Source organism: Molossus molossus, unplaced genomic scaffold (genome assembly GCF_014108415.1).
Source record: "Molossus molossus isolate mMolMol1 unplaced genomic scaffold, mMolMol1.p scaffold_m16_p_11, whole genome shotgun sequence".
Lineage (NCBI taxonomy): Eukaryota > Metazoa > Chordata > Mammalia > Chiroptera > Molossidae > Molossus > Molossus molossus.
Window position 1 is genome coordinate 78400563 of NW_023425346.1, and position 24254 is coordinate 78424816.

The 24254-nt window shown below is 41.5% G+C and overlaps 1 protein-coding gene across 1 annotated transcript in view; it reads right to left on the reverse strand.

Moving 5' to 3' along the window:
• The window catches only part of MYO3B (myosin IIIB), a 425394-nt gene that overhangs the window by 306524 nt on the left and 94616 nt on the right, over positions 1-24254 (reverse strand). Inside the window, exon 8 of the mRNA XM_036253347.1 lies at positions 3082-3147. Within this exon, the coding sequence (XP_036109240.1) occupies positions 3082-3147 (66 nt within the window). The remainder of the gene's footprint in view (positions 1-3081; positions 3148-24254) is intronic.

Below are 24254 nucleotides of genomic sequence, written 5' to 3' on the forward strand. Positions count from 1 at the left end.
TATCTGGATAATTCATACTAAAAACACTTTTCCTGAAATTAATAGATAATCATCTTCCCCACCCCAGTTCCACCAAATAATGAAAAGCTTATAATCTGAAGATCTTAATCCTCCATCCTTCTTCTCTGTCCCTCCCAATATGAGCAAGGTAAGTATAAAAGCAAACCAAGGCTATCTCTTTAAATAGACATTTCTAACCCAGTGAGTATCTCTGTTTATATTTAATTAGAGATTTGAATATGTAGAATGAAATAATAAAGTTAAATAGCATTTGGTAGGCAGAATAATGGCAGCCTAGGTAGGCTCATCTATAAAAAAAACAACAACAAAGGATATTATTTGAGAATAGTGGGCAGGTTTCTACCTAAAAATATCAAAAACAATAATAGTCCCTAATCTCAAGATTTATAGTCCCCAAAATATGGTTAAAGGAGAATGCATGGTTGAGGAATCTAAGATGCAATGAGGAAAATAGGATTGGGTGACTGAGGTCAGGAAAGAATTTATGAATACCTATAACATATAATATTTTCACTAACAAAACCAATAAAAGTAAATCATTAAATAAAGAGAAGATTGATGACATTTTTCTACATCTTAAATTAGAAATAAAGCACACAATCACTTAATTTCTATTTACTTTCCTTGGTTCATTAGAACTTATCAGACTCTCCTTCCCCTGCAGTTTCAACAACTGTTTTCTGTGTTTAGTCCTCAATTCTAGGATCAAGCCCTTTCTAAGTCTAAAGCAACTCACAATGAGCGCAGCTGGAATTCTCAGAGTTAGGGAAAACATAAGCAGATTTAAATGGACAAATAACAGGATTTTCCATAAAGAAAAGTAAATGGTTGGGAAGGATTTCTATACTGTGTTTAACCCTGAAAATCCCAGCCCTATCATCAGTTATATACCTTTATTCCCAAATCCATCCAGGCAATACCATGCTTGGCTTAACACAAACATATTCTTTAATAAGTACACGGAAGCCAGACTTTGGTGAGTCAAGTCACATTTTAGAGGCATCACAAGAGCTTAGTATAGGAAGGCATGTTTGAGAATATGTAATGAGTTTTTCTAGGCCAACAGTTTAGAGAAGGTCAATCAAGGGCATCTGTGTGCAGCAATGGAGTGAAAAGGAAAACTCTTTGGATCCAGGCTTTGCCAGCAAAATCATTGGAACGACAGCCTCTAAATTTCTCTCCCTGGGCTGATCTGAAATGTGTTCCCAGCCACCAAGGTGCCATTAGCTCTCGAGTTCCCTCCACCTCCTTTTTTGGCTCCTAAATCTCAGGAGGTGGCTCTTCCTCTGCTCCAATGTGAGCGTCATCCCTGTTGCTATATCTGTCGTTCCTCTCAACATTGCCCAACATCCCCACCCTTGGCTGTGAGTACTGTTCCAGTCATTGCAGGAACATCAGAGTGTGGACAGAAAGGGGAAGGGAACGCCCTCCACCTCTGGCCTTGAACTGTATGGTCACATTTCAACATGGCCTTGTTTGGTAGAGTTCCTGGAGTTCCTTACTGTTCCTCTCTCCTGAGCAAGATGGCACAAATCCAGAAGGGACCCTGAATTATGTACAGCACATTTGAAATGAAAGTGAAACACTTTTTATACAAAACCCTTGGGGCCAGTCCAGCTGGTGTAGCTCAGTGGTTGATCGTCGACCCATGAACCAAGAGGTCATCGGATTCTCGGTCAGAACACATGCCCAGGTTGTGGGCCCAATCCCCAGAGGGAGGCATGCAGGAGGCAGCCAATCGACATTCTCTCTCATCAATATTTTTGTCTCTCCCTTTTACTTCCTCTCTCTCTAAAATCAATAAAGAAAAAAAATTTTTTTTTAATCCCTTGGAGTTAAATATGTTTTGGAATTGAGAATTCTATCAAAATTTAGAAAAGTAAACCAATGTATTTACTGTATGTTATGTAACATCCCCAGCAGGATGTGGGGCAGCACGCTGTAATCAAACCATCAATATAGCTGCAGCAGTTCACATGAATATTCACACAGAGAGAGATAAATAATGACTATAAATAACCCCACTTTCATTTAGGTCACGTGTTGCCACCAAGTCAGTTCACATAAGGTCAGGGCTTGCAGCGAAATGACTCAAGAACAAAAAACTCATTTTGCAGAGCTCTTTGGGGTTTGGAATTGTTGTTAAGGAACTGTTGATCTGTATTGTAACTGATTAAGAAAGATGATCAACAGACCTATGTTAGAGAAGTTTGTGTTGACCTTTCTCTACTGTTTTCCAGCTATTTTGGTCACAACTCTTCTCCTCCCATGACCTCTAAACACCTTGTTTGATATACTGGACACTGAGGGCACCTCTTCCCAGCTCCTGTGCCTGGCTATATGGCTTGTACTGCCTAGTCTAAATTCCTGCCCTCACAGTTCACCAGGCCCCTAGTTTAGGGTTATACAGTCTCCTCCAGTTATAAGCATCTTCCCCAGACTTGGGACCAGTGTAGTTCTCTGTCAGGGGCCTGGCCACAAGTTTATGTTCCCGGCACTGAGTCATGAGCCCACTGGTGGTGGTGTGGGTTCTGCTCCTATCTTAGGTCCATTCAATCTTGCCGACTTCCTAGTAACACAGCTCCCACCAGGTACATCACCCATCGGTCGGGTTTTCATCTTGTTTTGCATACCTGGAGCCATGACTAGGGCACTTCACCTTGATGTCTCAGGCCTGAGATCCTCCTTTGCCCCTCAGTCACCTTGGAAACTAGAGCCAAGTCACCTTCCACGCTGCAAAGCCTCTGTTGAAGCTGCCCCTTCTATCTCCTCTCTGGTCCCAGTGTAGGCATCAGATCTGGCAATGTTTGTCCTAAGACAGTAGATTTTCAGATAAACGTGACCCATATGATAAGGAGGATTATAGTGAAGAGTCCGTTGGAACTCCTTATTTTTCAAATCCTGCAGAGGCATCTTCTGTCATTAACTGGAACAAATGTTGTGTCCTAACATGCTAGAAGGCATAACAACCTGCAGCACCAAGAAACGCATGTTTCGATTTCTCCAATCACTGTGCAAGGCTTTGCTGGATGAGCAATTTCCAGTGGAAGAAATACTCACTGTGAAATGAAGTGGTTGAATTCCTCACACCATTTTTCCGGGTGAAGTAAAGTAGGTGGAGGATTTCTGCAAAACAAAAGCAATTTTTTTCTTACCAAAAAAAAAAGTGTTCAGTTGAAGACAAAATATCAACTTGCGTAGTGATATTGTTCTAAATAGCTCTGATAAAATCTATTCTGTTTCTTCCTGGGTGAGAATCATTCATTCGCGGTAAATTATAAAGTGCCAGCCCATATTCACTTAGTCCTTCACTTTCATTGGTTCAGGATCGTCTAAGTTCGCGGCTTTCCGTAGGCCCTGCGAGGGTCTCACGGGTCGGTCGGGGCATCCCGGGCGGACACTCCAGGGCGGGCCAGGCCAGCGCACCCTGCTCAGACCGAGAGCCGAGTGTTACTGGTGCCGTGAGAACGCTGCAGACCCAGTGCCAGGGGCTTTAGAGAAATAGATGTTTAATTTTGCAGGCTTTTCAGATCATTATGCTACCATTTGAATTAATTATGTGATATAGTTAAAGTATACTCATAAATTCAATGATCACATTTTAAAATAATTCCTGTACGTCAACCTCTGCAATAAGCACTGGAGAAAGCGGAAGAGCTAAGAGAACGTCCCCGAGAGGTCCCGGGTAGCAGGAGGACAGACATGCAGCATAGCTAAGCACAGGAAGTCCAAGGGAGCCAGAGGAGTGCAGAAAGCTTCTGTGGTGACCAGGCCACTTCCGAGGAGAAGGGGATAGGGAAGGGGTCCGCCTCTGACTGAATATCGACCCAAAGGCATTCAATTTTCAAACAGAAGTGGCATTATCTTTGAAGGGATCTAAGTTTTGTGACCCCCAAATAATGCCATTTGGGATATTGATCTTCAGCTGTTATTAAGAAACAAAAGACTCTGACCCTTCTCCTTTTCCTGCCTAAAGGAATTCAGAGAGCAAAACCTGCTTAAAGGAAGGGAGCCTCACCTTGGCATCATAATATAAACTCAATGAGGCAGAGACAGAAATCTAGCAAAGCCTGTTTGTTGAACTTCCCTCTGTGTCCACCAATTTCTGAGTGGCCCAGCAAAAATGGGCTTCCCATGTTTGTTCCTTCTCATTTACCCATAATCACCTGCTTTCTCTTTAAAATCCCAGACCCCCTCCCCACTCTCCTTTGTCCAGAATGGCGTATAAGCCTCAACTGACCATCGGCTCCCTGGGTCTCATATGCTTCTGGCACCCCCACATGTACACCCATAATAAATTTCGGACATTTTCTCTCATTAATCTGTCTCTGGTAATGTGATTATTAGCTTAGCTAGAATAATTTAGAAGGTGGGGGAAAAAAAGATTTATTTATTTGTTTTTTGCACCCCAACGCCTTTAATTGGTAAGTTTTTTCTTTGTTTTTTTCTAGCCACAAGTGGAAATAGGCACTTGTGGGCAAATCAAGTTTACATTTCTGCACACCTGAATTATAACTGTACATCTTAAACCCATGATATGTGATCTTTGTTTTCACCTGGGTTCTAACTCCTTCCTAAAGCTATAGCTTGCACAGCTTCAATGAGTAGAAAAATAAGAGCAGTAAGAATAAGCAGAAATAAAACCAGATACTGTGATTACAAGTTGCTTCTCAATACCCATGCTCTTGTCATTTCTTATGATGCAATTTTCATTCTGGCATAATGCTGCTATATAAAGACTACATTGTCTTGACTTTTTTGCAGCTAGATGTGGCCAAGTGACTGAGTTCTGGGCAATGATGTATACGCAAAATTGTTCTATGGTCTTTCCAGAAAGTCTTCTTAAAAGAAAGGTGACATGCCATATTTCTTCTTCCCCCTTTTTGCATCCTGGAGCATGGATGTGATGGCTGGAACTTCAGCAGTCATTTTGAACATAAGGTTAACTTGAAAATGAAAGAGATAAGCTAACTATAACAAAGAATGTAAATAGGGAAGCGGATTCCTGATGATACTGTAAAGCTGCCATACCAGCTCCAGACTATTTCCCCCGGTCTTCCTTAAAGAAGAGAGAAATCAACTCCTGTCTTCTTTAACTCACTGTTATATACAATTACACAGAACACAATTTGACAAGTGATATAATAGAAGCACAAAGTTTTGTGGGAACAGAACTAAAGGGGCAATGTATCCAAAGTGAGGTGTCCCAAAGAAGATGAACTTGAGATGACCTGAAGATTAGGTTGGATTTTTCGAGATACAGAAGGAGAGGGAAGCCATGTCAGGCTTAGAAAACAGCATGTATGAAGTCACAGAAATATTTTTTAAAATCTGGTAGATCAAAGAATATGAGTAATTTGGGGGGCTAGGCTAGGTGAATCTCGTCTGGAGAGAGCAGGAGACAAGGACAAGATGGGAAGGGACAATGATAAGAGAGGAAGTATATGATTTCTCTGTTCTGCATGAGAATTTAATTATCCTTCAGATCATCTGACTCAAAGATGCAAAGGAAAATTATCTGTGTACCCAGCTAGAAGAGTGGCAGTTAAAGGTTGCCCTTCAGTTATTCTGGATGCTGCCTTTTTATCTCATTCATTCCATTCAACAAGCCTTCATCTTTGCCCAGCATTGTTAAAGTAATAAAAGTACAATCGTGTAACTTCTGCTAGCTGTGCTGACCTGTTCTCCCTGGCTCCAGCGTCCGGGGCTGAGCGTCCGCGTCCCCCCAGCTCCCCTCTGCGGGCCTCCGCATGGCACCTGTCAGTGAGCAGGCTGTCCTGGGTCCTCTCTACAGCCCAGGACTTGAACCGTCCTTGCTCTTCTCAGGTTTTCTGCTCATCGTGTTCTCACCAAGGCCAGTTCCACATAGAAAAGCTCCTTAAGCAATTTACTGTCTAATAGACTTAATTCACCCCAAAGCAGTTAACCATGACCAAGAAGTCACTTGTAGACAGAGTGTACAGACTTGATTAGAACAACCCTAGCAGGCTTGACACGGGTCAGCTAAGCATGGAGGAACAGCCCTCTGCTGCAATTAGAGTACGACCTGGCAAGGGTCCATTGGCGCAATTGATGGCAAGTGTCTACTCCCGTGTAGAGAACACTGGACCTTCCCTTTTTCAGTCTGTGTCTCAACAGCAATTACGAACCGGGGGCTGCCATTTATGAGTTGTCCTGACCCTCTGCAGCAGGGCACAGAGGAGAATAGCAGCAGATCACCACCCACCCTGGTGGCCTCACACGAACCCCATACGAGGAAATGTCTTCCTTAAAGCCTGGCATTACAGGAATTTGGTTTTAGAGATGCCCCGCCTTTCCTGAAGTCCACCCATCATACACAGGTTCAGTAACTTGAGATCTCTGAAAGATCATTATCTGTGTGTAATGAAACCCAAACAAAAACTCAGAGCCTTTAGAGTACATTGTTAGCACCGGCAACATAAATTCTGGTTCTCTCGCCATCCAGGAAAACCACCAAATAGTAACAACGGTATCTTTTTGCCGTTGGGAGAGAAAGAACTCACAGACATGGACAACAGTGTGGCGATGGTGGGGTGGGCAGGGGGTGTGGAGGTGGAAGAGGGAGCAGAGGGGCTACATGGTGATAAACAAACAAACAAAAAAACACCTACAGATACAAACTGCAATCCTGCCCAGAAGGTCTCTCTCTAAAAGGAGGTGACATGCTTCATATTCAGTTTGAGGGAAGAGTCGGTGCATAGCTGCGACTCGGAGACAGGCAAGCATCACTCGCTAATGCGTATGGACGCTGACAGCCTGCAGGATGTATGAACCGTGAGGGGCTGGAAGACCAGTGGATCTGAATAACCAGCTCCCAACCAAGGCAATGTAGAAGGAGATCAGTCAGTGAAGGGAAATGACTTTTGTAGGTTTCAATTTGCCTGCCTGAATTTTATTCCTGTGCTTTGGACCGAAAAGTCAATTTTTATAAAGATCCCCTGCACACAGATAGCAGTAGGGCTAGCTGAGGCTAGAAGCAAGGGGTGATAGTGAAGATAAAGGGGTGATGAGATAAAGTTAACCTTCTCCCCCCGAAGTCTCTGTGGAATGAAATGATTTGCTGAACAGTCAAACTGAATTCATCTTAGTTCCTGGAATAAAGAGCAGATGATTGGACCAAGGTGGGCACCTGGCCTCAGGACAGCCAATCCTAATTTAATTTGGTGATTACAGCATGACTTTAAATAAGCTGGGTCGATTCCATGATCTTTAGAAGGGTTTCTTGCCACCTTAAACTGAAAAAACAAACAAAAAATGAGGGAACGAGGCAGTTTGTAAGGGGAACGGGAGCCGAGAGATCCATGGTGACAGTGCAGACAGAAGCACAGAGCACAATGTGCAGGCTGAAATGTTGGGAAGCAGAAACTATGAGCAGGCAGAAACCAGAGAAGGAGGAGAAACAGGACAGGTAGTGTAGGAAGGAAGAAATGTGTCACAGGAACTGAGACCCTGTGATAGGACATCAAGTAGGTTATTCTACCCCCCCCCCTTTTTTTTATAGCATTAACAAGCTGATTCAAACTTTTATGTGGAAATGTAAAGATACAAGAATAGCCAAGACAGTCTTGAAATAATGCCAGTCTTACACAGCCTCTTGTGGAAAACAAAGGAGGAAATGCTTCCCAACTTATTTTATGATCCTTTCACGAGCACGTCTCCCTCTGGTGTACGAGCACGTCTCCCTCTGGTGTACCTGGACCGTTGCTGGCCCCAGCATTCTGTCCTTCGCCCCATCCTCTCCCCGTTCTGTGCACTCACTGGGGGCTCACTGTACGCCGTAAGCTTTCGAATTTTTATCTCCTGCTGCGATTTCTCCTCTGCCTTTTGGCTGGTGCATCTAACTACTTACTAGATTGTCCCATTTTGATTTGCCAGAAGCAAATTAAAGTCAGCATGTTGAAAACCAGACTCTTCTTCCTCCCCTCAGGCTGCACCCACCTGGCTGTTGAAGCCAGAAGCTTGGGTTCTATCCTCTCCCTTAACCCCACATCCAGCTGAAGAAAGCAGAATAATGGGTTCCTCAAAAAAGTCCATATTCCAATGCTCAGAACCTATAAACAAGCTACCTTCCAGGGCAGAGGGGACTTTGCTGATATGATTGAGTTTTAGGAGATGGGGGATTACCTTGGTTTATCTTGATGAACTCTATTTCACGTTGAATCCTTTATAGCAGAAGAGAGAGGTATAAAGAAAGAAAAAAGAGGCAGGAGAGATTCAAAATATGAAAGGGACTCTAGCCACCATTGCTGGAAGACAGGGAAGGGAGCCAAAGAATGTCGGTGGCCTCTGGAAGATGGGAATGGGCCTCGGCTGGTACAGAGCAAGGAAATGGGGACCTTGATTCTGTAAATGCAAGGAAGTAAATTCTGCTAATAACTTGAATAAAAAAGAAAACCAATTCTCCCCCAGAGCCTCCAGAAAGGGCTAGAGACCTACTGACACCCTGATATTAGCTCAGTGAGAACTATGTCAGATTTCTAACTTATAGAACATTAAATAATAAATCTGTGCTGCTTTAAAATGCTAAATTTCTGGCAATGTGTTAGGACAGCAATAGAAAATGAATATATCAGTCAAGCACCAAGTTCTGTAAATTCCATCTCCTAAATTCCTCTCGAAACACCCCATTCCCTCTTTTATGTTCTAGTTCATTTATTTAATATCTCACACCCAGATTATCCCAGTAGCCTCCTTATTTTATTCCCTCTCTCTATCCTCATCTGTCTTTAATCTGTCTTGCACTTGGAAGCTAGAACTTCTTTATAACATTCAAATCTGATATTGTTATTTCCCTGCTCAAAAGTCTAGAGTAGATTCATAGTGCCAGCACGATAAAATCTCAACCCTTTTACACAAAATACAAATGGCCTTGCCTGTTTATCACCCCAATCTCATCTCAAACCACTTCCCCATGTTCACAGTACTGTACTGCACAGTACTTTCAACTCCTAAAGCAGGTCCTGTTCTTTCATGCCTCAGGGCCTTTGCACATGCTGTACCTGCAGCTTAGAGTGCTCTCCTCAATTTGTCTACCTGACAGGCTTATTTATGATTCATGTGTATCTTTCATGCTCAGTGCAGCAGCACTTAGCAAAATTTTGCTGAAACACTACATGAACAAATGCATACAAACACACATATATTATAAGTAAGCCAATAAATGATTCTAGGACAAAATATGATGTGGTTCCCAAAGTAGTATAAAATTAGACTATGGAACAGCTCCTTTGAATATGAGCATATTATGACTAAATTATACACAGCAAACAGGGTTTGAGAAGCAAGGGAGTCCTCTTAGGTGGTGACTTGAGTTGGATTTGACAATATATAAGCCTCATTCATTCCTGTACTTTTGAAACCCAAATGTCCCTAGGTCCCAAACATATCTGACCAAAATGAACAAATAAGTCGTAACTTTAAACCTCATTATGGACATTATCTGATGTCAGGACCACTATATATGCCCATGGTGGGTTGGAGATAGAAAAGGATCTATACCAGTAACGATCACAGGTATGTGCCTACTAACACCAAGCTCCATGCCAAGGGCTTCACATACAGGTTAGCAGGACATCCCCACAATCCTGTGGAATAGGAATTATTATTCCAGTTTCATAGGTGGGAAAAAATGAGTTTAAAAGAAAACATTTTCTTGAAAACATTCAACAAAAAGTGGAAGAGTCGGGCTTTAAACTCAGGTATTTTTGTCTCCAAAGTCCATACGCCTCACTACTTTCTGTGCTTTATTTCGTGAAGAGTCCCTTACTTAGGAAGATGAATTAAGAGACCATATATGCATAAAATGACAGAAAGCCAATTAGCAAGCAACACCTCCAGAAGGTGCAAAATGAAGTCCTCAAACAGTAAAACACATTCACCAAGGAGATGCTGAGTAAAAGATTTCTCAATGAGGCTGAGTTCATTAAGAGAGGCTTCTGGGAAGTTGTAAATTCCAAGGTGGATCCTAAACAGAGGGGACATAACCCAGTTGGTGTGAGGAGGAGGTTTTGAGGGAAGGAGAGGAGAAATATATAGAGGAGGTATAAAGACTGAGGTATAATAATGAATGAAAATATACAGTTAAATAAACACTTCAAAAAGTGTTCTATTTATTTACTCATAAAAGCCAAAAAGCAAGACACCTGAGCACCGGAAGCGCGCTGAGGCCCCCCAGCAGCCCGGTGGGCGTCGCCATCACACAGGCTGCTTCAGCAACGAGGCTGAATGGTGAGGTGTGAGCTGTGTCTCTTCCCTCGTTAGTACCACCTAGCCACAGCCCCAGTTACTGTTCTCCCTCTCACCCTTACCTGTTCAAAATTACTTAAAAAGTTGAAATATTTATTTGTAACACATGATTCCATCTCAGAGTAAAAAATTCCCCAACACAGGAACATAGAATGCAAAACACGAAATTCCTCTTCAGTACACCCCAATCCAGTGTCTTCCCCATATCAGTATGACCTGTATTCTCTCAGACTTTTTATGTACATTTTAAATATTTGCCATACACACAGACACACACACATACATTGTTATGGTCTGCTATAAATATAAAGTTGGGCAAAAGTAGGTGTATAGTTGTGACGAAATGAAATAGTTTATTCTTGTATTATTATTTATTAATTATCGTATTTTCCAAATGAACAACTGTAAACCTACTTTTACCCACCCCTGTATATAAGTACAACATGAATAATATAATGTATTTATAGTTGGGGACAGTAGAAATGAGATTATACACTACAGATACATGTCCTCGTCCTAATTTTTTCCATTCTATAGATCATTCCATGCCACAGTGTGGGCATCCTATAGTTTGTTTGGCCATTCACCCTCTTGTAGATATTCAGGCTGTTTCTGTTGTCTTTTTTTCATCCTTAGAAAGAAGGCTGAACTAGTGTACACATGCCACATATCATATGTGATGTCAAACTTTTCGAAGGTTTCGTAGCTGGCAAACTCCTCTTGTCAGTGAACACTTAGGATCCTACCACGTAACCAAACTGCAGAGAGAGCAGTCACTAAGTGCCACACTTTCTCCAGTGGCCCAGGGAGCACTTCCAGAGCAGAGGAGGAAGTGACCGCCCAATGGTCCTGCAGGGCTGTGAACGTGCCCTTGGGTCACCACTCCAGAGAACACACAGTGAATAGGAACCTTAAGTTGTTCAACTCCACCAGAGTCAGGCTTTGAACACCTGTGCTGGGTTCCATTCTGGCCCTGGCAAGCATCTGCTACCTGGTTCTAATGGTGGGAATATCTCGGTAGTTACCTTGACATAGGGGGAACGGACCAAGATTTATTCAAAACATACATACACCATAATTCTGCTAAGGAGAAATCACTTGAAGAAATTAAATAATTGAAGATACTTCTTTAAAATCAGAAAACAGACCTGAAGGTGACACAGATCAGAAGCACAATGACTGCACCCGCAGGAAATGTAAAAGATGTGTCCAGGTTGGAAAGACATCCATGCTATATGCTAATCCACTGTCAGGGCATCGCCCAATCACGGTCAATCCTCTGGAACAGGGAAAAGGGTGAGCGGAACAGGTTTGCAAGCACACTAGAGGAAGAGATGCTTGGAAGGAAGCAAACACAGGGAAGAAAAACATCTATTTTCCTTTACTCTTTAAGTTCTCAATCGGAACCCCTGTAAAAAAGGATAGATTAACAAGAGAAAAGCATACAAATTCACTTAATATAAGTTTTTCATGACATGAGAGGCTTGATAAAGAAATAAAGACTTGCCCAGCCAGTATGACTCAGTGGTTGAGCGTCGACCCAGGCACCAAGAGGTTGCTGGTTCAATTCCTGGTCAGAGCACATGTCCAGGCTGTGGGCCTGATCCCCAGTGGGGGGCGTGCAGGAGGCGGCCAATCAATGTTCTCTCTCATCGATGTTTCTGTGTCTCTCTCCCTTTCTCTCTCTCTAAAATCAATAAAGAAAAAATATTGAAAAAAGAAAGAAAGAAATGAAGACTTCAAGAAATGGTTAAACCTGAGTGTTTCATGCTAAGTTGGATGATGAGTGGAGAGTTATGGAAAGATGTGGTAAATGGGAAATTTGGCAAGATTTGTGCAGGCAGATTCCTCTTTGTGTCCATTATCTTCGTCTTTGGAGGTAAGAATGCTCCTCTCCTCTGGATATTGAGAGGGTACCTCTCACAAGAGGGTTTTGTGACCTGATTCAGACCAGGAAGTCCTTCCAGCATATGCCATTTCTCAAAACCCTTCAGCTTGAACTATTCAGTATGCCAAGGTCATATTGAAGACAGCGTGTCCTGAGCTGCATCACAGAAATAAAATGAACTCAAGTCACATCTCAGCCTTAGATCACCACTGTCTAAAAAAAGTATAGGTTTTATGATTAATGCCTATGAAATTTATTCCACAATAACGAAAGAATTACTAAAAGCAATTAGAAAAGCAAAGATTTGTACTGAACTTTCAAGCTTGCTGATTCCTTAGATTCTGATTCTTAATAACCTGATTAGATTCTGTCCCTTAAATAACACCATTTGCAATGTGAAGCAATAATTATTAAAATGTAAAGTTATCACATCAAATCATATGGCTCCTAATAAACCCATTCTTAATCATTAACCATCAGGAAGTGACAAGATGTTCACTTTCTCTGGCTTTTCAGCCCAGCAATAATCTGTTTCAAAGGTCATCTCAGAATCTCAAATTTACATTACGTTTCCTGTGTCAGGAGTTTACCGCAGGCCTGTGCCTGAGACAGGACATGTCATGAAGCTTTGTTAATCCTTAGCCACTACACCATTTCCAATGCTCACAAAAGGGCCCTGGCTGGGTGGTTCAGTTGGATGGAGTGTCATCCCATACACCAAAAAGTTGCAGGTTTGATTCCCGGTCAGGGCACATACCTAAATTGCGGGTTCGATCCCTGGAATGTGTGTGTACAAGAGGCAAACGATTAATGTTTCTCCTTCACATTGATGTTTCTCTCTTTTTCTTCTTCTTCTCTCTCTAAAGATCAGTAAATATATCCTCAGGTTAAGATAAAATAATAATAATAATAACAACAACAACAACAATAATAATAATAAATATTCACAAAAGGCATGAGTCGTATTTTCTTTCTCTCTAAAGCCCATTGGAGTCCATGTCCCTGCCCTGTGCTCTCCTTATGCAAACACAGGACACAGAATTAACTCAGCCATGCATGCTAGTGCAGGAGAAAGTCAAGGACAACAGGAGACTCTGTCAGTAGAGATGATGGAGGGGAGAAGTGGTGTGTGGCTCACTGTCTGAGCCAACGTGGTCATTTGCTGACATCCGTTCTTCCATTTCCTCCTTCAGCAAGAACTCAGCAACACCGTCAAATCCAACTGCTAATGTCCAGTGTGTCAGGGAACTGGACCTTGCCCGAGGGCTGGCTGCTGACCCTTTCCCTTGGTGAGCCTTCATGCACAGAGTGGAAGACACGAGTCTATTCTTTTTCACACAGTTTTAAATGCATGAGTTGTTAATTCTTGGTTTTAAAGAGATGTGCTTCAAATAGATTATGTTGTTCTCTAAATGTTTTCTTATCATCAAATTCTGAACTGTTTATGTGGGTTCGGTGGCACTGTACTCACTGAGGATGACCATCATGGTGGGACGGCGTTTTGGAGACACAGAATCACTCTGGGCCATGAGTGGTGATGCTCTCTGAAGCGAGACAAGCCAGGGCTGGAGAACAGGTCTGCCTGGGTGCCTTTGAGACTCGCTGGGAAGCTGCCCTCTGAGTGAAGGTAAAACTCTCTGGAGGGTGAGCGCCACTGGGGATCCCAAATGCCATTGTTAGCCAAAGGCCTTCGGAGCAAGAAGGCAAAAGCACACTGAAACCAGGAAGAGGGCCCTTTCCTCCTGCAGTGGCCCTCCAGTGCCCTCTACTGACAAAACGTCACATGGCAATGCAGAAATGTTCATGGAGTCCACTCCTGCATCACAAAGCAGGGCAAGGAAGGGTCGATGCAGAGCTGAAAGGCACTAAACTGATTAATGGTACAGGAAAGGAGTGAATGGGGGGGGGGGGAAACAAAGAAGGGCTAGGAGTGTTAAAAAGCCCCCCCCCTTTTTTAGATGAAACACCAGATTTTAAGAAATGTTTATTTCAGGCTTGCAATAGGCAACTTCCAGCCATCATCAACAGACTGAGTCCAGTCTCTTATGACCACTTACAAGGCAATCAAGAGGTAACAGTAGCCTTCCCCCCCTAAAAAACCTTTTTTGTCATGGTGCATAAAATGTCCTCATTAAGCCTCATTGCTTTCTCTCCCAGAAGCTCCTCACTGAGATGGGAATGTTCTGAGAAGCATCCCGTTGTAAACCTTTATTGGCCAAAACTTTCCTTGGGATAAATGGCAGGCAAGAATAGAAGCTTAGCCCTGGCCGGTTTGGCTCAGCAGTTGGAGCATCGGCCTGCGGACCAGAGAGTCCTGGGTTCGGTTCCCGCTAGGGGCACATACAAAAAGAAAAGAAAAAAAGAATAGAAGCTTAGAAGAAGGAACTCAGAACAAGGACCAGTGAGGGGACGGGACCATAAATAAACACAGACTTAATCTCTTTGTGGTTTGCCATTTCTATGGTTCCAACTTAGTGTGAACTGAAAAAGTGAAGCGGTGGCATGATACCCTTCTCACTCTTTCCTGTCTCTCCCCCCATGATGTTTCCCAGCAGAGAAAAGAAATCAGTGACAGTCAGTGTGGTTCAAAACTCTCTTGCCAGGATCAGAGCCACAGAAGGGGAACTCCTGTTTCTTCTGGGCCCCTTTCCCACAGGCATGATGCCAGGAAAAAGGCCCAGAGTGGGCTGGGGGAAGCTGGTACCGGTTCTCCCCCTATTCTCTCAAGCCCAGTCAGGAACCCATGACTTTCCCCAAAGCGGAACCATTTCTCTGCAGAGTCTAACGCACTTTCTTATTTCTGGGGTCTGAATCCTTAATTTTCGTAAGAGCTTATTATGTATAACGACTACGCTAAGAATTCACTCGTTGAATCCTCACATACACTGTGAGGCAGGTTATACAGTTCCCTGTTTTAGAGACAGAGAACCAAGGCTTGGAGAAGTTCCGGAACCAGCACTGCCTGGCCAGGCCTCCAGCGCAGGCAGCCTGATGCCGAAGGGCACAAGGCAACCTCTGCACCATCCCGCTCCCCGTCTGGGAATCCGTCCGGTAAATCAGGTATCACACGCCTTCAGATTCTACCAGAGCGGTCTAAGTCATATTAATGGGGAAATATGGGCTCGAATTGATAAGCCAGTTGCCCTTCTGACATCCTATCAACTTAAGCACAATGCTCTTCAGATCACCAAGACATTAGCAAGCAAATCCAAAGATCATTTTGTCTGGGATGCAGAATAATCAGCAATAGGACGTATGAGCTGAGAACGTTTTCATCTGTTGAATTTTATGCATTCTCTGTCATTCCGTTCCCTCCAAAGTCACAGCTGGTAAAACCAAATGGGTCATTTTACCACAATCAGACGAACGTCACAGTTCAAGAAGCACCATTTGTCCTCTAAGGCAAAGCCATGCGCCTAATTACAGCATACTGTTAATAAATTTATAATAGACAGAAAGAAATTGACTGCTGTGGATTTTATTTTTCCTAGCAAAGCAAAACCATTTAAAGGGCACATTGCACATCTATTTCTTCTTTTATTGTTTCAATAGAGTTAGCAATATATTCTAAACAGGAAAAATCAGGGCAGACCTCAGACGAACAGATTGTATCATCAGATCCTACCACATTGTCTCTAATGGGGGAAATTAGCAGCTGAACATCAACACCTGTCCCCATGAGCAGACCCTGGCACACACACCAGGTAGGAAGGCTGTGCCGTTCCTTAGAGCAATCTAAGCCTGGGCCACCAGAGTCAGCGTACATGTCAGTGGCTACAGAAGCAGGCTCCATTTAAAATCAAGTGGATATATTAATGCCAGGGGAGATATAGCAGCAATTCCTAGAGAAGACTGGGTGTTAACAATTGTGAGCTCTAGAGAGATTTTATGGAGACTGTGCTAACTGTAAGAATGGATTCACACGGACTTAGGCAGAGAGACTAGCCAGCAGGAACAGCTGAAAATTCATCCCCTTTCAAGGGCAAAAGGAACCACTGGAGCAGCACCTCCTCTCACACTTGGATAATTTGAGTCATGTCTCCCTGGGCAGATTATGGCCAATTGTTTTCACCAACCTCAAGATCAATTGCAATCATTGCCTCTGAATTGATTATGTTGCAAGACCTGGCAGTTTGTGAGCAAGCCCAAGTGAGCAAGCCCGTATTTATATTTCCAACGTTGTAAGTATGTCTTCTCTTTACAAGGGCTTTGGCTATTTTTCTACCTGGTTGCCTAGCAACCTTTTAAAGGGACAGAAATATGGGATAGGGATGCTGGAAACATACTGATAAATGAATTTATATTTATTTCACAGAATCCTTTTTAAAAACCAATCTGTTAAAACCTCCAGGAGGGGCTGTGTTATATTATCACAGTGCTGCTACTTTTCTAGCAGTAACACACAACACCAGCAAGTATATTTACACAAGAATATTCAGCAAGCTGGGGGTATGGGGTTATTACTGATCATTGCATATTAATAAAATTAAGAATAAATACAATGACATTCTTGTCTGCCTGATGTCCTTCCTTTCACTAAATTATTATTCCCTACAAAAAGTGCCCATTTAATTTGGGTGTTCAATTTTATTTGCAAGGAATTGAGCAAAGTAGCCTCCCATAGATAATTCTTTTAATTATCTCTGTGTCTGTGGTTATTTTCCTCTTTTTATTTTTATTTACTTTTTGTTATTTCCCTCGTTTTAGTTTTTATTTTGTATGTTTACACTTTATCTCTTTTTTCATGATTATATTAGTTAACATTCATCTATTTTATATATATATATATTATATATATATATTATATATATATATTTTTTTTATCCTCACCCAAGGACATTTTTTGATATTTTGTTCAGATAGAGTGGGAGGGAGAGAGAGAGAGAGAGAGAAACATCGACGTGAAAGGGACACATCGAGTGGCTGCCACCCACACAACCAGGGCCAGGGAAAAACTGCAACTGAGGCACGCGCCCCTAGTGGGAACCGAACCTGGGTCTCTCGGGACCGCAGGCTGATGCTCTAACCGCTGAGCCAAACCGGCCAGGGCTCATCTATTATATTTTTATTTAAAAAGCTAATGATTTATATGTTGGTTCCACTATTTCCTATATTTTGCTTCATTAATTTTTATTTCTATTTTATTAAATAATTTCTCCTAGTTTACTTGGGTTTTTAAAAAATATTTTAATTGTTTGGGTTGTAAGCTTAATTTGTTTACTTTCACTCTTTCTTGATTATTAATATAAGTATTTAGGGCTATGAATTTGCCTCTAATCCTTGCTTTAACTATTTCCCATTAATTCTAATACCTAGTCTTTTAATAATTTTTTTATATATTCTTCAATTTTCATTTATATATTTTTTCAAACCTGAGACATTAAAGATTGTTTTGTTTTTTCATATCTAGGTTGTTGGGAAATTTTTGTTTTCTGTGTGTTTGTTTATTTTTAGTTCAATTGCATTGTGGTCAGAGAATGTTTGTAATGTTTTCATTTTTAGAATTTAAGAACACTTTAGTAGCCTTTATAGTAGGTATAAAATAAATATATATAAGCCTTGGCCAGGTAGCTCAGTTGGTTAGAACATCGTCCCAACATGCCAACATTGCAGATTCAATCCCTGGTTATGGCACATACAGGAAACCAATGAATGCATAAATAACTGGAACAACAATTTGATGTTTCTCTCTCTCTCCCACTTCCTTGCTCTCTAAAATCAATCAATAAATTTTTTTAAAGTATATATATTTATTAATATGTAGTATATTTATATAATATATTATAATATAAAATAAACATATAATTATATTGAAATATATGTTAAAATACATATCAAATTTTGTCCCTCAAAAGGTCTATTGTAATAACTATATATGATGTCAGAAGGGTACTAGACTTATCAGAGTGATTACTTTATAAGGTATATAAATGTCTAATCAGTATGTTGTACACCTGAAACTAATATAAGAGTGTATGTCATCTATACTTAGAAAATAAAAACTTTTTAGAAAATAAAATTTATATATATATTTTAATTACAGAATGCCCCTCATTTCAAGTGCCACAAAAATTTATACCATTGCTTATTTTTTTATATGTTTTTATTTTTTAGTGACAGAGGAAGAGAGAGATAGAAACATCAATGTGAGAGAGAAAAATGGGTCGGCTGCCTCCTGCACACCCCCTACTGGAGATCAAGCCCACAACCCAGGCAGGTGCCCTGACTGGGAATCGAACTGGGACCTTTCAGTCCATGGGATGATGTTCAATTCACTGAGCCACACCTCCTGGGCATCATTGCTTTTTTTTTTTATCCTCACCCAAGGACATTCTCGCACTTATCTTCAGATAGAGCGGGAGGGAGAGAAGGAGGAAGAGAGAAAGAAACATCGAGGTGAGAGAGACACATCGAATGGTTGCCACCCACACAACCCCCACTGGGGCTGGGGACAAACTGCAACCAAGGTACATGCCCTTAGCAGGAACCGAACCTGGGACTCTCCGGTCCACAAGCAGATGCTCTAACCGCTGAGCCAAACTGGCCAGGGTGCTTTTTTTTTTAAACGTTATTCTAAGAGAATAGCTTTCAGACTTTTTTTTTTTTTCTTTATTGATTTTAGAGAGAGAGGAAGGGAGAGGGAGAGAGAGATAGAAACATCAATGAGAGACTACATCAACTGGCCGCCTCCTGCATGCCCCCCACTGGGGATTGGGCCCACAACCTGGGCATGTGCCCTGACCAGGAATCGATCCAGCGACCTCTTGGTGCATGGGTCGATGCTCAACCACTGAGCCACAGCAGCCAGGCCTTGCTTATTTTTTTAATATATTACATCTGTCATGGAATGAGAGAAGTTCAATGAATAACCTCTGCAACCAGTATATATCTCCTGTACTTTCTGTAGTTCATAGTTTCTGCTTTATGAAAATGATACCATAAATTAGTATACTTCTTATATTTTCATTAAACAATAGCACCTATTAGAAAGTGCCCTTTTTGAACTAATTTAATGTTTTTGGTCCTGATTTCAATATTATCTCATATTAAGAATACAATGTTATAGTTATTATTTATAAAATCTTATATCTTTAAAGAAATTAAGAGAGAAAATGAGAAAAATATGCTTAAGGAATCTTTCATATGAACCTATATGTTTACCGTTTACTGTGCTCTTCATTTTTTCCTGTGCACCTCAGTTGCCATCTGTAGTCATTTCATTTCAGCCTCGTAGACAGCATTTAATATTTCTTATGAGGCAGGTCAGCTAACAACAAATTCTTCCCATGTTTATCTTGGATTTTCTTTATTTTACTTTTATTTTTATAAAATAGCTTTTGTTAGATATAAAATATTTGGTTGGTAACTTTTTCAGCCCTTTGACTATTTCCTGTCTTCTGACTACCATTTTTCAGGTGATAAATCAGCCATTAATCATATTGGTGCTCCCTGTACATTATCAGTTGTTTTTCTCTTGCTGATTTCAAGATTTTCTCTTTATCTTCATCTTTTTTTTTTTTTTTATTCCTCACTGGAGGACATTTTTCCATTTTTTGTTCAGATAGAGTAGGAGGGAAAGAGAGGGAGAGAGGGAGAGAGGGAGAGAGAGAGAGAGAGACAGAGACAGAGACAGAGAGAGAGAGAAACATCGACGTGAAAGGGACACATCGAGTGGCTGCCACCCACACAACCCAACCAGGGCCGGGGACAAACTGCAACCGAGGTACATGCCCTTAGCAGGAACCGAACCCGGGTCTCTCTGGACCGCAGGCCAACGCTCTAACCGCTGAGCCAAACTGGCCAGGGCTCTTTATCTTTATCTTTAAACAGTTTGCCCATAGACTGTGCATAAGTTTTTATCCTACTTTGGGTTTGTTGAGCTTTGTAAATTCATGTCTATACACCACCATTTATTAACTATGTGGCCTTAGACAACTTACTTGGTTTCTCTCTGCCTCTAAATCATCATCTATAAAATGGTACTACTAATAGTTTCTGCTCTACACTGTGGCTTGAGAATTCAGTAATATATGTTAAGTATATAGAACAGAGACTGTCATAAAGTAAGCTCCAATAACTCTTTGCTATTATTATTACTGCTGATGTAGGAATTTGGTCATTACCAGCAGATATAGTCTGGAATTAGTTTCATACTCCAAGTCTGAAATCTAGTGTAAGAGAGATAGGCCCCATTGATATGACCCCTTCACCCATTACTCCCAAGTTCCACTATGTTTGTTCCACTGCTATATTTGGGTTTCTCTAATTTATACCACTAGGGCTAATGCTCAGCCCACTTAGTGAGAACTTCAACACATGACACACAGATTTCACTGGCCCCTCTCTGAACGGCCTGGAATTTGATTTTCATCCTAGGTATTAGTTGTCATCAGGCTCCTACCCACACTACCAATTCCATCTATTAAATTATGAGCATTATTTCTGCATGGAAGCACACACTGTGTTGCCTTTCCCACCCATGATACTGAACCCACTGCATATGATTTTTACTTACTTGAGTTCAAGTTTGTTCAAACTTTTTAGAAAACAGAACATATTCTGTGTTCACCAATCCCACAGGGTACAGCCCAATAACCATATCAGTACCCCAGGTTTTAGTTCTTCCTAGTCCAAGTCCTTTCCATCCTATAGGTCCATGGCCTTAACCATCTCCTTCACCTTGAGTTAGCACTTTCTAGTCCTGTTTATGCTTTCACTGCAAAATATCCAGAGCTATAATATTGGTCAAATCAGTGTGTCAGTGGAATGATTTAGAAAGTAGTATTCTGAGAATTTTTAGTTAATTATTAGTGTGTCATTAAGCTAATCCCTGGTGAACCAAGTAGATCAGAATTTTTTAGTCCCATTTGGTCATTCTAAGCAAAGACAAAGACAAACTGCCAGGCTCACCCTCCACTCTCCAAACTTGTCTGCAACTCATTTGTTTCCCAGTAAAAACTGACGGCACTTTACACTTCACAGATCACTTTCACATATGTATGTTATTCAGTCCTCACAATAACCCTGTGATCTAGTTACAGTCACATGACAACTCCATTTCACAGATGAGGAAACAAACTCAGAGAGCATAAAGAACCTATCTAAGGTTACTAAGCTACTTAGATGAAGAGCTGAGGTTACAAAGTAATTTTTCTTGCTTTCAACTCGCTGAGTTTTTCAGAGTGTGTTCCCTGAATCAGTAGTCCCATAGGAAATTCTATGATCAAACAGTTCAGGAAATGGTTAAGATTTTGTCATAATAAAGTCTCTGGGAAACCCTGAAATAAAGAAATCTGGTTAACTTTGTTTGCCACAGAGTTTCTCACACTTATCTGACCATAGAACTCCTTTCTCCTAATAGTTGTCAATATGCCATGGAACTTTGGGAAACACTGTACCAAGCTGCCTCCCAGGCAAAGCAGGGAAGGTCAGGTTGAATGAGACTGGAGAGCTCATTGGAGCAACACACTCCTTTGAGCAACCTCCATCTTTTCACCAAATGTTCTTCCACCAAACATGATCCCTATCTGCTAATGGAAAGGGACTTTGGTAATGGGACAAAGTGAACTATTAGGATGAGAATAAGGAACAAATCAAAATGAACAGATGTACTTACTATAAATCAGAAATATCCCCCAATCAGTGTTTTTTTCAAAATGGAGTTTACAGCTCATGTACATCAGAATGATCCAAAAAAAAAAAAAAAAAATTGGTAAACAAGAAGATAGCCAGCCTGACTGGTGTGGCTCAGTGGTTGAGTGTCAACCCATGCACCAAGAGGTCACCAGTTCGATTCCCAGCCATGGCACATGCCCAGGTTGTGGGCTGAATCTACAGTGGGGGGCATGCAGGAGGCAGCCAATCAATGTTCTCTCTCATCAACGTTTCTGTTTCTCTCCCTCTCCCGTCCTCTCTCTCTAAAATCAATAAAGGAGCCCTGGCAGGTTTGGCTCAGCGGTCAGAGCATCGGCCTGCGGTCCAGAAAGACCCGGGTTCAGCTCCCGCATCGGACATGTACCTCGGTTGCAGTTTGTCCCTGGCCCTGGTTGGGTCATGCAGGTGGCAGCCACTTGATGTGTCCCTTTCATGTCGATGTTTCTCTCTCTCTTCCTCTCTCTCCTTCCTGCTCTATCTGAACAAAAAATAGAAAAATGTCCTCAGGCAAGAATAAAAACAAACAAATAAATAAATAATAAAATCAATAAAGGAAAAAAAAAATAAAGATAGCCAGACAGTACTCACACCTGATGAAACAAAAGCTCTGGGGACAGGGCCTAAGAATCGGAATTTTAATAAGATAACTAGGCTATTCTGCCACAACTAGAATTTGAGAAACACTGACTTAGGTAGTCAACAACAGATGTGAGATACTTTCCCAATTAAATCAAAGTCACAAACCAAAATGAAAATGGCCTAAGAGGCATCCAGTGGGGAACTATTTGGTTCCATGGTAAATAACCACATTTCAATAAGACCAGCCTTCCCGGGGAAGACTATTCCATGGTCTATCAGATCTCTTCATTAGGGAACTTCCATGCTATTCCATCTAACTAGCTTTCCTTAATTTGATCCTACTACTCCCACACTTTATACAAAGCTGAGTACAGCAGTTATACTCACGAAATAAAAATGCTATATAAATGCCACTCTAAGCTCATATTTCCATCCAATCACTCTCAAGTGGCCCTGACTCCCTACAAAGTGAGAGTCAACCTAGCTGTCCAAGGCCAGCTTCTCTAAGTCTCAAATCTTGGTTTGGATGAGTGGTATACCATGTCCAAGTCAAGTGTGCAGCCATCGGTGGCCCCGTTCTTGTAAACAGATGGCCTTCTCACAGCTCCTCGGCCACACCACCAAAACTGGGGCTCAGAGGGCTGTTCAAGGTGGAGACACTTAAGGAAATTGGAATGTGACCATAACTAGTGACTCGGTTATAAATGCTGTGATTCCCTGGCCTTAAGAAAGGACCATGAAAAGGGTAAAATCAGTATCATGACAATCAAATGGAATGAGCCGAAGCAACAAGAGAGATGATGATTGCACATAGAAAATACCTGCTGACTATCTAGATTATTAGATACAGCAAAAACAAAACAACAACAACAACAAACTACCAAGATAGACAGTACGGTATCCTCTGTAGGTCATTAAAAGAAGAAATACAATCTTATAAGATTTTCTGCCCAGGCACAGGTGGGTATACAAAATGACCTTTCAGATTTTAGAATAAACATTGTATGAGTATTCGGAAGATGAACTTAGAGAAGATGGTTCTTGGGAACAACAAGAAAGCTCTTTGCTCGAGTAAATGATCCATTAGAAATTATTTGAAGAACTTTAGCTGACTTTCCTGCGAATACCTTGGTTTCAGAGTTCCTGGGAATAAGTTCAGTGGATTGGTACACCTAAAATAATTAATTGTTTAAAACAAATATACCTGTCATTTATACACACATGTATGTGTGTGTGTGTGTGTGTGTGTGCATGCGTGCTCACGTATGGTTGGAATTTTGAAAGTTGTAACACTGGGAATTGTAAGTATGAAATACTTGGCAAATTATTTCATGTGAAAATGCAATAATAATTAACATTAACCCTGCCTCTCCCCAAAAAACAATGCTTTGGAATTATCTCTTAAATAACCCAGACATCTGTCATCTTTTATTTTTAATCCTCACCAAAGGATACTCTTTTCCACTTTTGTCTTCAGATAGAGTGGGGGAGAGAGAGAGAAACATCGATGTGTGAGAGACACATTGATTGGGTGCCTCCTGCACAACCCTAAGCAAGGCTGGGGACCAAACCGCAACCAAGGTATGTGCTCTTGACCGGAATCGAACCTGCAACTCTTCAGTCCACGGGCCAGAGCTCTATCACTGAGCCAAACACTCTATCACTGACGGCCAGGGACAGACATCTGCCATTTTGAGCTCACATTTGTGTTGATCTGCCTAGATCCTAGGAGATAAAGAATTTGACCTAGATATCTGTCAGGGCCAGAGTTCCAGTCACAGAAAGAAGCTCAAGCTGGGAGAGCCTGCAGAGTGTGGCTCCTGGAGTCAGACTTCTTGGAATCAAA